This window comes from Epinephelus lanceolatus, chromosome 9, assembly GCF_041903045.1.
Source record: "Epinephelus lanceolatus isolate andai-2023 chromosome 9, ASM4190304v1, whole genome shotgun sequence".
Classification (NCBI taxonomy): domain Eukaryota; kingdom Metazoa; phylum Chordata; class Actinopteri; order Perciformes; family Serranidae; genus Epinephelus; species Epinephelus lanceolatus.
Window position 1 is genome coordinate 43,064,644 of NC_135742.1, and position 15,049 is coordinate 43,079,692.

At 40.9% G+C, this 15,049-nt stretch overlaps 1 protein-coding gene across 2 annotated transcripts in view; it reads left to right on the forward strand.

The window, feature by feature from the left end:
• The window catches only part of nr6a1a (nuclear receptor subfamily 6, group A, member 1a), a 139,381-nt gene extending 128,234 nt beyond the window's left edge, over nucleotides 1-11,147 (forward strand). For both annotated transcript variants that reach the window (XM_078170981.1, XM_033619950.2), the window contains 3 exons: nucleotides 755-876; nucleotides 973-1,125; nucleotides 3,903-11,147. In XM_078170981.1, the coding sequence (XP_078027107.1) occupies nucleotides 755-876; nucleotides 973-1,125; nucleotides 3,903-4,033 (406 nt within the window). In that variant the 3' untranslated portion in view covers nucleotides 4,034-11,147. The remainder of the gene's footprint in view (nucleotides 1-754; nucleotides 877-972; nucleotides 1,126-3,902) is intronic.
• The last annotated feature ends 3,902 nt before the right edge of the window (nucleotides 11,148-15,049 follow it).

Sequence of the window (15,049 nt, forward strand, 5' to 3'; positions counted from 1 at the left end):
CAACAATCCTCTACAAAGGCGAGACGTTCCACTCTGTTAGCTCAGTATCTCCAAACGTTTTATATTTTCTTTATCACAGCATGGTTAAGTATTGTTGTTGGAAGAGGGCCAGTGAAGTGGTCCGTGAATGGGAGGACTCCTCAGGGCAGCGCTGTGGCTAGCACCATCTGGCATGTGAAATACACGCATGTCCCGTGCTCGGTAAGAGAGGATGTGTGGGGATTTGGATCTCTGTAAATCAGACCGGTATTATCTGACCTCCTGACACACATTCTCCTAATATACAGTGCTGTTCTGCTGCTTTGCTTAATTTGTCTGCACTTTAGGAGTGAATATCTGATTTACAGTGATAGCACTAAAGTTTGTGAGAGAGATTGGCACTACGAGAGCCAGAAAGGCAGGGAAAAGAGCTTTGATGAGTGGAATTAAACCTTGCGAATCTTTCTAACTACTTCAAAAGCTGTGGGATTAGTTTGTGAAGCACTTTCAGTCGATCTGACATATTCCCTCCCTAATTTTTGCCTTGTTCATTGAAGCATAGAAGCTTAAGATAATGGGGCTTGAGGGATTTTATAATTTTTGACAGTGGATTTTACTGTGAACCTGTGAACAGTAAACCTATCTTCTGTTTTGTTTGGAAAAGAGCTTCAAATGGTACAAATCCCTTACCCTTTGGAGACATTATTATTTCATATACATTTTACATTTTTCCAGCATAATTGACAAGTATGTGTGTCTGTTTGTGATTCCTCAGCTTCAGCGAGGATGGCATGGAAGTGATGGAGAGGTTGATATATCTGTTTCGCAAATTCCACCAGTTGAAGATCAGTAATGAGGAGTATGCCTGTATGAAAGCCATCAACTTCCTCAACCAAGGTAACGATGCAAGCTGTGCTCTTACTGAGTTTAAGCTTTTCTTAACCATTACAGCATCCCCCATATGACTCTCTTTTTTCATTTGTGTCTGTGCAGATATCAGAGGACTGTCCAACATTTCTCAGCTCGAGCAGCTCAACAAACGCTACTGGTATGTGTGTCAGGACTACACTGAGTATAAATACCCGCACCAGCCCAAACGCTTCCCTGAGATCATGATGTGTCTCCCGGAGATCCGCTGCATCGCAGGTAAGGCCTCCGATTACTGTATAGTACAATGGTCAGCAGTTTTGTTGTGAAATTCTACACGAGTCTGTTGTATGGTGTAATAAACACTGCTGCCTTTAGATAATGGTAACTTAAGACATAAATTCTTGTTTCAGACACTAGTAAGAATTCTGGATGTTATTCCTCTTCTCGCACCACTTCCTTTTTTTTTTTTTTTAGAGGGATTTCATCTAGCGTTACATAACCAAATAAATGGCTGGTATTCTGCTTCAACAGCCAATGGCCTAAGACAAAATTCTTTCCTTCAGGGGCTTTAAAAAACAAACAAAAAACAGACCATGTCCATGACCATATAGAAAAGAAAAAGGATAAGACTGTTACTTAAGATCCCAGGCACAGTGCCATGCTTGGAAGTCAATTTGACATAATGGCTAGACCACTAAATTACAACTTGTGGGTCTGTCACAAGATGCCATGGGGCCCCAAAAGACTTTTACCCATAGAATTACATTTTAAAAGAAATGTCTGTAAATCATTTCATAATTTTTTTAAAAATGTTACAACCCCTGCTAAATGACTCATTATTGGAATTTGATCCATTCAGTATAATAACATTTGAAAAGTCTAGAGGAGCCAAACAAATAAATCATTTTATCCCCATTCAAGTTAACAGAGGGCAAAACTTAAGTTGCTTGGCCGCCTTAAGTCTCTAGCGGAAGATCTGGTTAATTTTACACCCAGAAGTCAAACCATTTGGCTTCATACCAACTTTTATAGAAAAAAACGGGTCCGTGCCTCAGATGCTGTCCAGTTCTCTTTATACATCCATGGTTTACTGCAATGTTCAGCACAAAGGCAAAAATACAGAATTAGACATGTAAACATAGCAAACACCCCTGAGGCAGAACTGTACATGCAGCACTGTACATGCAGCACTGTTTGGGGAATTACTGTGTAGCCTTTGTACACCTCCTGGCAACCCAGTCATCAAATACTGGCACTTGGGCAGTGACTTCCGGCATCAGACACCAGTGGAAAAAAGCCACCCTGTCATATCAGTGTGATACGCAGTCTGTCACCAATATTGTGTAACAGCACCCAGAAGCGTTGGGGGAAAATGCGGCGGGACAACAACATAAGTTAAGGGGGCTAGAGTCCCACTAGGGTGGGTGAAAGGGTTGGTGGACGGGTCCAACAAACACAGACTTTAACCTGGGAGGCTGGTGTTCCCTTCCCACATGATTATAAAGCCAAACCCTGTGCATTTTATGTTGAAGGACAAAAAACTTATTTTGAAAGAAACTGTATGCAAACTGTACATTTGCTGTGAAAACAGAAGTGTCTTTGCAGACAGAAAATGCATGTAACATGCTGAAGTTGACAGGGCGTCCCAAACATTTACAGCCAACTCATTCAGGGTACCCTGCATGTCATATGTCAACGTGGAAAGTCCATGACCAAACGTCGATATGTGACAAGGTCGGAGTGAGAATGTGTTGCTGCTAACGTTCCTCTCTGTGAGGCGAGTGACAGAGTTTACCATTTAAAGGACATACCTATATTTATATTCCCTCAAGTTTTTCTGTTTAGTGCTTCTGTGAAAGTCAACACTTCCTGCATTAATGTTTCCCACAAGCAGCAACCTCTGGGGCTGAAAAATGAAGCCAATTATGAAGTGCTAAAAACTGCACTTCCTCTTATGAGCCTCTCAGCCACATGAGGCTGGCTCCAAAATAGTCAATACCCATAGACCCCAATATTAAAATGGCCAACTTGACAGCAGAAATAAGCATGTTTACAGCACAAAAAAACAGTTTTGGTCTCTAAAATGTAACTTTCAGCATTCAAGACAACTGTACGGGTGTGATTTACCCATTTACATTTTATTAAGGCCCAAAGTTATGACTATGTAAGGTTGGCACTGCTTGATTGACAAGGCGGTCTGTGAGGTTTCTCCACAGTTTGTGAGTCAGATCCACCCCTCGCTCCTCCACAGCACGACCCTCTCATCCAAATATGTGGCACTTCTTAAAACCAAGGGTGCTTCCTTGGTAGGACAGGTCCTTCCAAGTCGGGTCTTACCGAGGCCAGGCAAGACTCCGTCCTGGCATTCAGTGAACACACATTGAAACAGGCTAGCAAGTGCCTAGGTGTGCATCATTGAAGAGGCCCCACTTTTAGTTCCAGCAAATCGTGTGCAAAGAATTGTGGGTATTTCATGCCTGCTGATGATACACTCATGCATCCTTGAAAATTCTCTGAAGGAAGGACTCGGTCCTTGGTAGAATTCAAAGGATCCTTGACATTAGAACAGTCCCCCTGTGAGATTTGATGACGTAGCCTCCTTGAAATTCAGCCTTTCAAGGTTCCTTCCTTGATATTGAGAAGCACCAATGGTCACCTCTGGCTCTGAAAAGCCAAGATGGCGACGGCCAAAATGCCAAACTCAAAGCCCCAAAACGGCAGTCCAAAAACCAATGGATGACATCATGGTAGCTACATCTATTATTTATACAGTCTGTGGCTTCCCATTGAAAATCCTCCAACATAATCCCTGTCTGTCCTGCTTGACTTTAATTTGAAATATTTGCAGGAAGTGTTGAGTTCCACTGATGGCAACATTTTACACCAAGCAAAAAAAAAGAGTAAAACTAATGAATGAAAGCATTATTTCTGGTCAAAGAATAGAGAGTATGCGATGACTCACTGCAGTAATACTAATGGAACTAATGTAAAAATGTTTATTTTAGCCAAACTACGCTAAGACAACCCTGAGTCTAACCCTAACTTGTTTGCAGGGAAGCTGGTGAATGTCCCTTTGGAGCAGCTCCCCCTCTTGTTCAAAGCAGTCTTGCACTCCTGCAAATCCAGCCTGACCAGCTACAGGACCGGCCCGTCGCCCTGTGTGACCACCTCCTCCGGAAACTAGACGCCCCTGACCCCCCAAGTCAAGGGCCGGGTCTCCCGTCTTGTGAATGTGACAAGCAGCTAGTTTGTTTTTTGTAACTTTTTTCTTTATATATTTATTACACGACAGAGCTGAATGTATGCTGATTTACACTGTGCACATGCTTCTGTACAAAACAAATGCTCGTAGATGCATTGGTCTTTGCAGTTTACAAGTGTGTAACCAGTTTGCTCAATGTGTCAGTGTTGCTATCGTTAGAGCTAGACTTTAAAAGAGTTTATTTTATTCAGATGGGGGCGGATAGACACATGTGACAAGTGTTTTGAGACTACCTCAGGAAAATGTTGTTGCTGTTTTCAGGTACCTTTTCTTTCTGTTAAATGAAGAGTTGCCCAGTCTAAATCCAAATCCCTGTGGATGCTTTGGCACCTCAATCAGAGACTAAATGTTCAGAGGAGCTGCATAAATCAAAGATTGAATAACAGTGTTTTGTTACACTGAGAATGCAAAAGTAATTAACAAAATTGAGCTACTTTATCTGCATGGACTCTCAGACATCCTGCTTATGGGAGGCGGTCTTGTCAATTTAACATTCCATAGGTTAAGGTGACAGTTGTTGGATCTGTGGGATCTTCGTTGAAAAAGAAGCATACGGGTATTTTTTACAATCATAGACTGGGGATATAAGGCTTTATTGCAGGGGAAGGGGTGGATAGCTAGATTTGCTGTTTTTAGTTTTATTGTTTTTCTTTTTTGACCAAAGTGTTATGCAATGCTTTTTTCAAACACCCATTGATGGGTAGGGAGCTGATAGTTCCACAAAAAAGGTTTCTTATCAATGAAGGATCAGGATAAGAAATGAATCAATCTGTGTTAGAGAGGAGAACCCTCTGCTGGACGGACCAGTATGTTGCCGGATTTTACTCTAAATGCTGCTAAACATGCACTCATTTTTGTGCACACATACAGTATATGCATAGAGCAGATGTGATTGCCAGTCTTTGTTTTCCCTCTGCTTCTTGTCAGATGGCTCTGCTGCCTTCAGTGCCAGGAACTTGATGCATTGTAGCCCGCTCTCAACACACAATCACTTCAGTTTCACGTCCACCGTACTGTCTACATTTCTTCAATTTATTCAGAACAAACCAAAAACCAGAAAGATGACACTTGGAGTTTTGAACGGCGAGTTGTCCTCATTGGTCAAAAGAATGTTTACCTGACCTACTAGAACCAAACTGACAATAACTGCATCCAAGTCTGAACAGGAGCCGAATAAACCCGAGGCGACATTAAGTGCTAAACACTCATACCCATTTCCACCAATTAATCTCTGGTTCTTGAACTGGTTCCATTCAGGGTTCCTGGAACCTTGGTGCTTTGTAGTGAACCAGCCTGTGTTTTCACCTGTTTTGATCAGAACTATTGTAATCAAGGGTGCATCATCAAGATAGGGCATTGCACAATGCACAACAGTAGTAAACAGTAGTAGAGAGTAGTGGATTGGTAGTAGCGAGATGGCAGATTGCATTGATTACCTGCAACCTCTTGTTCTCTTGTGATAGATACTTGTTTTTAATCAAAAAACAAGCATGGGGTGTTGGTAATGAACACAGTAATGCACATTTTTTCCCAATGATTTCTCACTTGTCTCTGTTGTTGCCCTCTCCATCCTCTTTGTCCAACCTGTAGAATATGACACGCTCACTGATGTCGTCACGGTTCGCACTATAGCTTAAGAAAAACCTGCTATTTATTGGTTCCAGCTGGGAATCAATTTTTCAGGTTCTGAACCAATTTATTTTTGATCGAAATGCTCCTACTTGTTCAGAATTAGGTGCAGGAACTGAAACGGAATCTGTTCCATGTTGGTGGAAAAGATGTATCAGTGTTTGCTGATACATTTTTTGCACCAACATGGTACAGATATATCAGTGTTTGCTGCCTCCAGTTCATTTAAAGCTGGTGTAGAGTGCTAGTTTCTGTTAAGGCTCATTTATACTCCCTTTACGTACGAAAATAGATTAGTCCGATTTGAACGTTGTAGACGCCACTGCTTTCATACTTCCATCCATCTTTTATGATGGCATAGACACAGTCAATGGATGGTACTAGAGGGCAGAGTCAAAAGCTTCACACAACAAACAACGATGCGACGATGGAGGAGGTCTCTGGTGGTACTGCACTGTTTAATCCATATCTGCAAGCTTTCAGGAAGTGTGCTCAGATACAGACAAAATAAACACAAAGTACAGACAGAACGCTCCATCTGTCTCTGTATCTAATGTTGAGCGTAATAGAGCCCTTAGCTAATCCACCTTCCAACTGGTTGGGAAAACCCCAGATTAAAAGCTGATTGGTCTATTCAAAAGTGTCATTGGCTAGCTCATACCGGTTTTAGAGGAACTGTTTTCAGGTCTTAATAGGTTCAATCAAAATTTTGCACAGACCAAAGACCAGTTGTAGTTTAAGTCAGACCTGACCCAGATCCAAGGGGAACTGGAAAGCGTGGACCTGAAACTTAGTTCAAATCTGGTCCTCTGGATTTTTTACTGGGTAAGGCTTGCCAGAAGACTAACCAACAAAATCTCTTTTATGATCTGGCTTATACCAAGTTTGCAGATTATCACTTTAAGGGATAGATTCAGTGTGATTGATACGGTCATGTCTCGGTGTATCCAGGCTAGATTTAGAGAATTTAGGTGACTTATGTCAGGCTTGTGTACCCTCTGTGACAGATATGCACATTGTTTAAAAAAAAGCCATAAAAAATGGTCTTTATTTTTTAAGTACGAGATGATAATTTCCGACCTCTTGAAGTGTCCTCAAGTTGTGTTTTGCCGTTTCCTGATATACGAACAATTTGAAATGCAGACAAAATGCAGTTCTCGCAACAACTCTCTTTTTTTGCACACAATGGTGAGGTTAGGAGACCTTGAGCCTTGACCTCGGCCACTGCCCACCTAGTGTGTTCCTCTTTCTCAGGTCCCTGCTGACCTGAATCTTAACAGGGTAAAGTGAGTGTTATGTATTGCATTCAAGAGTTCCTCAGTGACCATGCTGATGTACTTGTAGTATTAGTAGACGTAGGTTGCAGGACATTGTAGGTCCTCTGTAGGAAGGTGTTTTTCTTTTTCCACTTTATTTCCCTCAAGGTCCCCACCTCCATCACCCTTCATTCAGTGAAAGTGGATGTAGTTTGAAGGTGAGACATGCAGGGGGGATTTTCTCTTGGCATTGGTGATGGACAGAGCGAGAGGCAATGGCACGTTCAGAATAATGTGGCTTCTCTCTCCTGTTTCCATCCACTTCTCTGTGTGCAGCCTTAACAACAACACCAGTCCAATGCAGTTTTCTTCTTTCTAATGTTTCAGTTAGCCTATTTTCATCTTTTGATTTTTATACATTTTCATGTACCTTTGTAGTTATGATGTGAATGTTTGGGGGTTTTGTTGTTTTTCACATATTCATTGTCTTTATGTTGGGGAGGGGTGGGGGGATGAAGACGACCCTTGTCATTTTCTAAATATAGGATGATTTTTTTTTTTCCTTTGGACATAATTTTTATTAACTCATTCCCTTGTACACTGTAGTTTATGAAAAAAGAAGTATTATTCAGGCAATGTCAGCCACGTTTTTTTATGGACAATACTGACATCTCAGAGCCTTTTATGTATTATTTGAATCATTTTACAATGCAAATGTGATGTTTTGGAGCCATCTATGATTCTAAACCTGAATGAACTTACACTCATTTGCTGACACCAGGATCCCCAGAGCAGTTAAGATGGGTGTGTAGAGAATATTGTCTCTCCATTTTGTAAAATGTGCATTATTCAGCATACAGGCTTTTGAGGTTAAAGGGTCATTTCACCTAAATTACAAAGAAACATACAATATTTTCTCACTTATCTCTAGTGGGTCAGGTTCAAGTTTCATTTGTCCAGGTTTTCAAAAGTCTGTCTCTGAGATTTCTGCCACCACACCAAAACAAATAGCCTGGTGATGCGAGCTCAATATTTTTGTTTCGCTCTTTGTATCAGTCTGGACTCTGTCCTGCCACAAACTCCTTCAGCTATTTGGCATTAAAAAAACACTGGGGAACATCTTCATCACCAACAGAGCCAGTTGATAAATCATGCTTTTGTCAAATCCAGTAGGAAGAATGTCAACCATCTTTTCCTCTGAGGAAACTCAACAACTGCGTACTCTTGTTGTTATTGACTATTTCTACAATAATGTTGCTTATTGCTGGGTTGACTCTACTAATGTTAGTTAGAGCTTGTTGCTTCGGGAGCCGCCATTCTGCAAGCTGCAGTCTGTATTTTACATCATCAACTACAATGCAGTCCCTGAGTGGCTGCTTATATTATCAGCTACAGTACAAATCACTGATAGGCCTGATTGGACTTTCCTTTCTAGAAAGTGTTTCGGGCGACACCAAGTCCAGACTGAAATAGAGCGTAACATGATGTTGAGCTCTTGACGTCTGGATGATCTTGTCAGACTACAAAACAAAGGAGCTGAAGGGAATTGAAGTTTGTTTTTGGGTGGAGGCAGAAATCTCAGAGACAAATTAAAATCTAAGCAGAAAAACCAAAAAAAAACAGCCAGGTAGAACTACGAGGAAGTGGGAAGGTGTGTTTTTTTGGTCACTCGTTGAACTGACCCTTACAACCACATAATCTCAGGGATATGTATTTTTATGTAATAAAGTCTGTATGATGTGATGTATCATAAAAGGAAAATCCCCCTTAAATCCTTTACCACTGCTGAAAAATGGCAACAATTGAGTTCCATGGTATACATTTACAAAAAAAAATATTTGAATAAATCTCAGGTGTTGGTGTCAGAATTTAAAGAGCAAGGGCTTTTTCTAGAGTGTCATTTTGCACTGTTGTTTACTGATCCAACTTGCATGTACAGAAACAGTCTGAGACATGTAGGATACTTTGAACTGCAGCAGAAGAGAAGGGAAAGGTTCAGGGTGGTCAACAACAAAGTCACTTCATCTCAAAGTAACTCCAGGAATGCACTGAACATCACAGACAGCTGAGATCTGACAGTCAGAGAGGATCTGAAGGGGGATTTTTCCTTTAATGTAGCAGCAAATAATATCATCAACATAAAATCAGAACTCACCACGGCTACCTTACTGCCACCGCTCTGACTTCCTACCTGTCATATTTTGAAACAGGCGCTGAAGAAAGTGTTCTTTTTATTTTCTGTATTTGTATTGTTTTTGCAGACAACGGATATGTCATTTGCAATTTCTGTACTGAAACTACCTCTTTATTTGTCATCATGTTGCTTTCTTTCAAATAGGTGATTTTTTTGTCTTATTTATTGGTTTCATTGCACCAATGTTCTGTTATTTTGTGTCTCTTATTTCACTCAGTGACCTCTCGGCTTTCTAACAAGCTCTGATACCTGTTTTCTTCTTTTTTTTAAATGCGTAACATTTTGCCTCATAATCCTCTCTACCTCAGACTGCTGTTAGCAGCTTTTATTTTCTCTGACCTCAAGCTGTAAAGTATGTTACACACTGAACACTCTTAATCTCCCCATCCTCTGCCTCCTTTTTTTTTTTTGCTTAATTTCATGTTAAATTAGCGTCATCTTTTATTTCACCCCTGCCCTGTTATCATGAATCCAATACCAAAGATGAAAGAATGTCAATGACAGTGTCAGTGTACTGATTAAGCGTTCACGTGATGATTTCTTGCTCAGTTAACCAATGCTTTATTTTCCTGTGTTGGCTTTTTCAGAATACGTCTCGTTATCTTGTGAGTGGCTGTTTGCTGTGTACACTGTATTCACAACATCATGATACGACAGTGTTTTTCCATTGTGCTCCATGATTGTTGCTTGTTGGTTTGACAGTTAAAAGTAACGCAGAGCAGTAACAGTGGGACTGGATCACATCGGACTCTGTCAACGCAGCTTGTGACTGATTATCAATCAGAGAATGTAACTGCGGTCAATCTGACATCTCCTTGTGTTTACGTGCTTTCACTCACGCAGGTGACCCTGACGCTGTGGCATGCGACCACAGACAGATTACCCTAGTGTTATCACTAGGGCTGGACTCATAGAGGAGAAGCTTCCAGCCTTACTAATGTGGAACGTCAGCACACAGCGATGGGTAATCTTAGAAACCAATCTGCCTTCAAACTAAAATCCTGCATCTTATTGCATACTTGCAAAAATTACACCCAGGTTGCAGAATTTTAAAGGTTTTTCAGTTTTTTGTGGCTGTGTTCAGGAAGGATCCGTCATCCATCTCTCCTATAGAAGCTCAGCACACACAAACCAACATGTGTCCAACCCTAGCGCTGTAACATTGTTAGAGCAATGGAAAGATAAGATCTTGAGCACACAGTTATAGAAAGAGCTGTTAATAAGGTGCCTTATTATTGTTTTGGCAAAAACGGAGAAAAAGGTGCAGCATCGAACATTGAGAGCCTGTTTAGACCTGGTATTAACATGTGCTTCGGTGATCCACACAAGTGGACAGCCGAGAACCATCGCTGTTTATCATGCATCTCCAGCTGACCACATGTGTTCAGATCAGTTGTTACGTCTACACATTTGCTAGCTACTCTGTAGCATGCTTGCTAATCATGTTAGCAGTTGTGTCAGTACAGGTGGAGATACCACTGTCAGCAGATTCAACACGTCTCCATCCGTAAGGGAAAAGCAATGGATGGTCACATAACACTTCGTCCAACTCAACAAAACAACCACCACTGAAGACTCTTTCTATAACTGTATGCTCCAGATTTCATCTCTCCACATCTTGCCACAGTTGTCTTGTCTGCTGAGGCACCAGTTTGAGCTGGAAGTTTGTTGATGCACCACTGTCAGAGCCCTGTTATACAGGAGCACAAGATGAGATGAAGAAGAGTTTGAGGGAAGTAAAAGAGTAGAAAAATCTTGACATATCTCAGGGAAGAAACACTGTCATCAACCTGTGAACAGACAATTGAAACATTGAAATGTTTTTCTCTTTAGAAATTTCTTGTCTGCTCTTGTTACTTTAACTACCTGTGAAGAATGTGATCCATTACGTGTTAAAAGCATGTTTAGAATGTGTTAGGACTTGAAACCAAATAAATGTGAACGTTATGCAAGTGTACACAGACTGTCCTCCATCTTTCTGTCCATCCTTAATTTTTTTTTATACGCAGAGATGAGATGAGGTGAGTATAGAAACTGATTTCATGATAGTCTATTCAGTCAGGGATGCTGAGCTTATTGGTGATAACTAGGCAGAGGGTATAGTGCTGTCTGAGCTTTGTGGAACGGCGTTTGGATGTGTTTGCCCCTGACCTTTTGCTCAGCACACTCCAAAGAGGATTTCATAGTAAGATACCTTTATTAATTAACATAAACACAAAGTGTTTCAGCCTGTTGGGCGGTGATCTGTTTTAAACCTGTTAAATTAACTCATATATGGCAGGTCATGACAACAACAACAACAACAACCTGCTGTTTCAGAAAATGAACACAATACACAAATTATTATTAATATATATAATAATAATCCTCTCACTCAAAGAGGATTTCATAGTAAGATACCTTTATTAATTAACATAAACACAAAGTGTTTCAGCCTGTTGGGCGGTGATCTGTTTTAAACCTGTTAAATTAACTCATATATGGCAGGTCATGACAACAACAACAACAACAACCTGCTGTTTCAGAAAATGAACACAATACACAAATTATTATTAATATATATAATAATAATCCTCTCAAACTCTCTTGGACTTGATTTTTACTAATAATACCGGACCGTATAACAAAAACCTACAATTTGATCACTGGTATATCAGATCATAATCTCACTTTGGTGATTAGAAAATTATCTAAAATGAGATTAAGAAACAAGAACAGCAGGGAAGGGGAAAGGTACATAGCACTTATACCAAAGAAAGATAGAGAGAATTTTGAAAAAGAAATAAGGCAAACAAACTGGAATGATACAACCGTAGGTATAAATTGTGAATAGACCTGTGATACTATGCTGTCAGCGATTAAAAAAAATATATCACAGTATATACAAAAGCAATCGCACATAAACACAGGGCAAAACAGAGTTTACCATGGTTTAATGATTCAATATGGCAACTGATGAAGAAAAGGGACGCCGCCCTGAAAAAATCCCTAAAAACGGGTCTAAATACAGATCGCTTGATCTATAAAGGGCTTAGGGATAAGGTCATACAGCAACTCAGGAAAACCAAAGCAAATTTTTTTCTTGAAATGATTAAGGAGGCAAAGGGTAAAAGTAAAACACTGGAAAAACATCGATAAACTCTCTGGGCGACATGACTCAAAAAGAGAAGTCACGCAATTTAAATTAAATGGTACACTTCAAGATGACAGCAAACAGTTTTAATGACCATTTTATCAGCTCGGTACTACAGCTGGGTCAAAATTTCACACAAACTCATATTCACCAAATTACAGTCTCTGATGAAGCAACACTGAATCTTAAACACACCACTGAGGCAAAGGTAATTAAAATTCTATCCTCCCTGACCAGCACCAGAGCAAGAGATATTCATGGACTTGACACTGTCTTCCTTAAAAAACATAAAGACGACCTTCTCGCTCCAGTCACACGGATTATAAATCAGTCAGTTTTGGAGTGCACCTTTCCCAGTGCCCTCAAACATGCCATTGTAACTCCAATATTCAAATCTGGAGATAAGCATGACATAAATAATTACAGACCAATCAGTATACTACCTGTCATTTCTAAAACAGCTGAAAAAATTGTCGCTGAACATCTGGTTGCACATCTGGACTCTGAGGCACTGCTGCATCCTATGCAGTACGGCTTCAGAGCTAATCATTCAACAGAAACAGCGTGATGCTACTTCACTGATAACATTAAATTCAATCTAGACAAAGGAGGAGTTGTAGGAGCAGTGTTTTTGGACTTGCAAAAGGCTTTTGACGTGGTTAACCATTCTATACTTCTGTCAAAGCTGTCCAAATAAAAACTGTCCATGAATACTTTTAACTAGTTCAAGTCATATCTGTCAGGTCGTACTCGGTATGAATCATATGCACTGATTCATACCGATTCATCGCAATTGTTGAAAATGCGAATAAAAATAGGTGGATGGAAACCCGACTACTGACTAAGAGAGAACTCGATGCTGCAAGAGCCAGAACTCAGGTCAACATCGGCTCTGCTTTCGAGTGATGGCAAAGACTGATACAGCTTCAGCCTGACCTAAAAAGGGACGCGATGATATTATTTTAAATCGTGCAGACAAAATATTCTTTTAAAATTCTCACACTCACACAGTTACAGATAAGCAAAACAATACAAAATACGCAATACGAAAAGAAAACAAAAGGTAAGACTCAAATCAGTTACATACAAACAGACACAAATTACTGCTTTCCTCCCTCACGATTTGCAAGTATGGCACCCTGAATCAGAGCATTTAATTTTACGCGGCTTCAAAAAGAAGATTTCAAAAGCCCTCTGGTAGTTGAATGCCTCTGGGACAGGCCCATTTATGGCAACCCACTGGATCAGTGGCGGGTGCGATCCAGCTGAGACACGGGTGCCAGAGCTAATAGCGGCCATTCAAGTGAATGTAAGCTGCCCCACCAGCCGCGGCCTATAAGCGGCTCAGCGCTCCGCTTTGCTACAAATACACGCCGGGTCTATTTCTAACGGATGTACATCAATTTGCACAGACCAAATGAGTCAAACAGGAAGTCAGGCGCAGAAAAGACGAGAGTATTTGGTCAATTTTCAAAATAAAACACCCATGAAAACTCTGGATCGTATTTCACATTGCTACATCAACATGATGTGACATGTAACTACCATGAGCCAAATGAGAACGATAAAGTTTTCAGAGCTTACTTCAATGGTGCTGTGTGTTGCCATGCAGGCTCAGAGTTGTCTCAAATATAGCCCCACAATTCCAGGGCTCTCCTACCCTGGGATACAAGCCCCCCATCAGGAACCCTCTTGCTGTGAGGCAATGATGCTTACCACTGCACTACTGTGCCGGCCAGAGTTAAATAGTTAAGTCCTGTATCTCTCCTTAACTTTGAAAAGAGTCATTGAAAAATGCATGGAAGGCTAACTCCTACTTGAGCCACACAAATAATAGGTTGGAATGCTGAATGATCTGAAAACATCACTGACAAAATAGCCTTCTTAAATTCATCATATCCACACAGATATTAGAATTATGTCCATATCAGTTTGGAAGCAAGGGGGGCTACACCTGTACCACTATGACAGACCCACAGCAGGCAGCTGACTGCACTACTGCCTATACCTTTGCCATACAGTGATGAAAAATAGCCTACATCATTCTTCTCCTCTGACTCTGACAACAAAGGCACATATTTCCCAAAATGGTGGATGGTTCCTTTAATATAATGCCAATATCAGCCCGGTGCATTGCTAAAATTATACAGCACTAAACCTAAACACACAGTCACCCTTTCCACACACACTCACAAACACATATACAAACATATACATCTTGTCAGTGAATGATGGTTGTCAGCAGAATTGCTGATTGCATCATGAGTGCAAAGTGGGCCGGAGGTCCATGAGGCATCACTTCATCTCCTCAAGGCTGACAGAGGGAATTTTGACAGGCTGTCCTAACCCTTCCACCCCCCCGAACAAGCCTCTATCAGATCAGAGCCAGTCAAGGCTGCAGATTCCCCTGGGCACAACAACACCACTGACGGGCTTGGATGGGGGTGGGGGCTTGGACGATGGATTTATACACGATTATATAAAAGGGTAGGACCTGCGATGAGTATCAGTATGAAGGGTGTTTATTTTCCTGATGTGTTGGTGTTTCTGGTCTCACCTTGGCACACAGCTTCAGACACTGCCCTTCACAAATGCCAACCACTGTGATTGTGTTATCTGTACCTAAAGTCCAACATCCTCTTTCTCTCTGATAAAACACATAGATGTCTCACGCACAAGGATAAGACTTGAGCTGGACCTCAAATCTCAGAGGGACTATTGCTTTG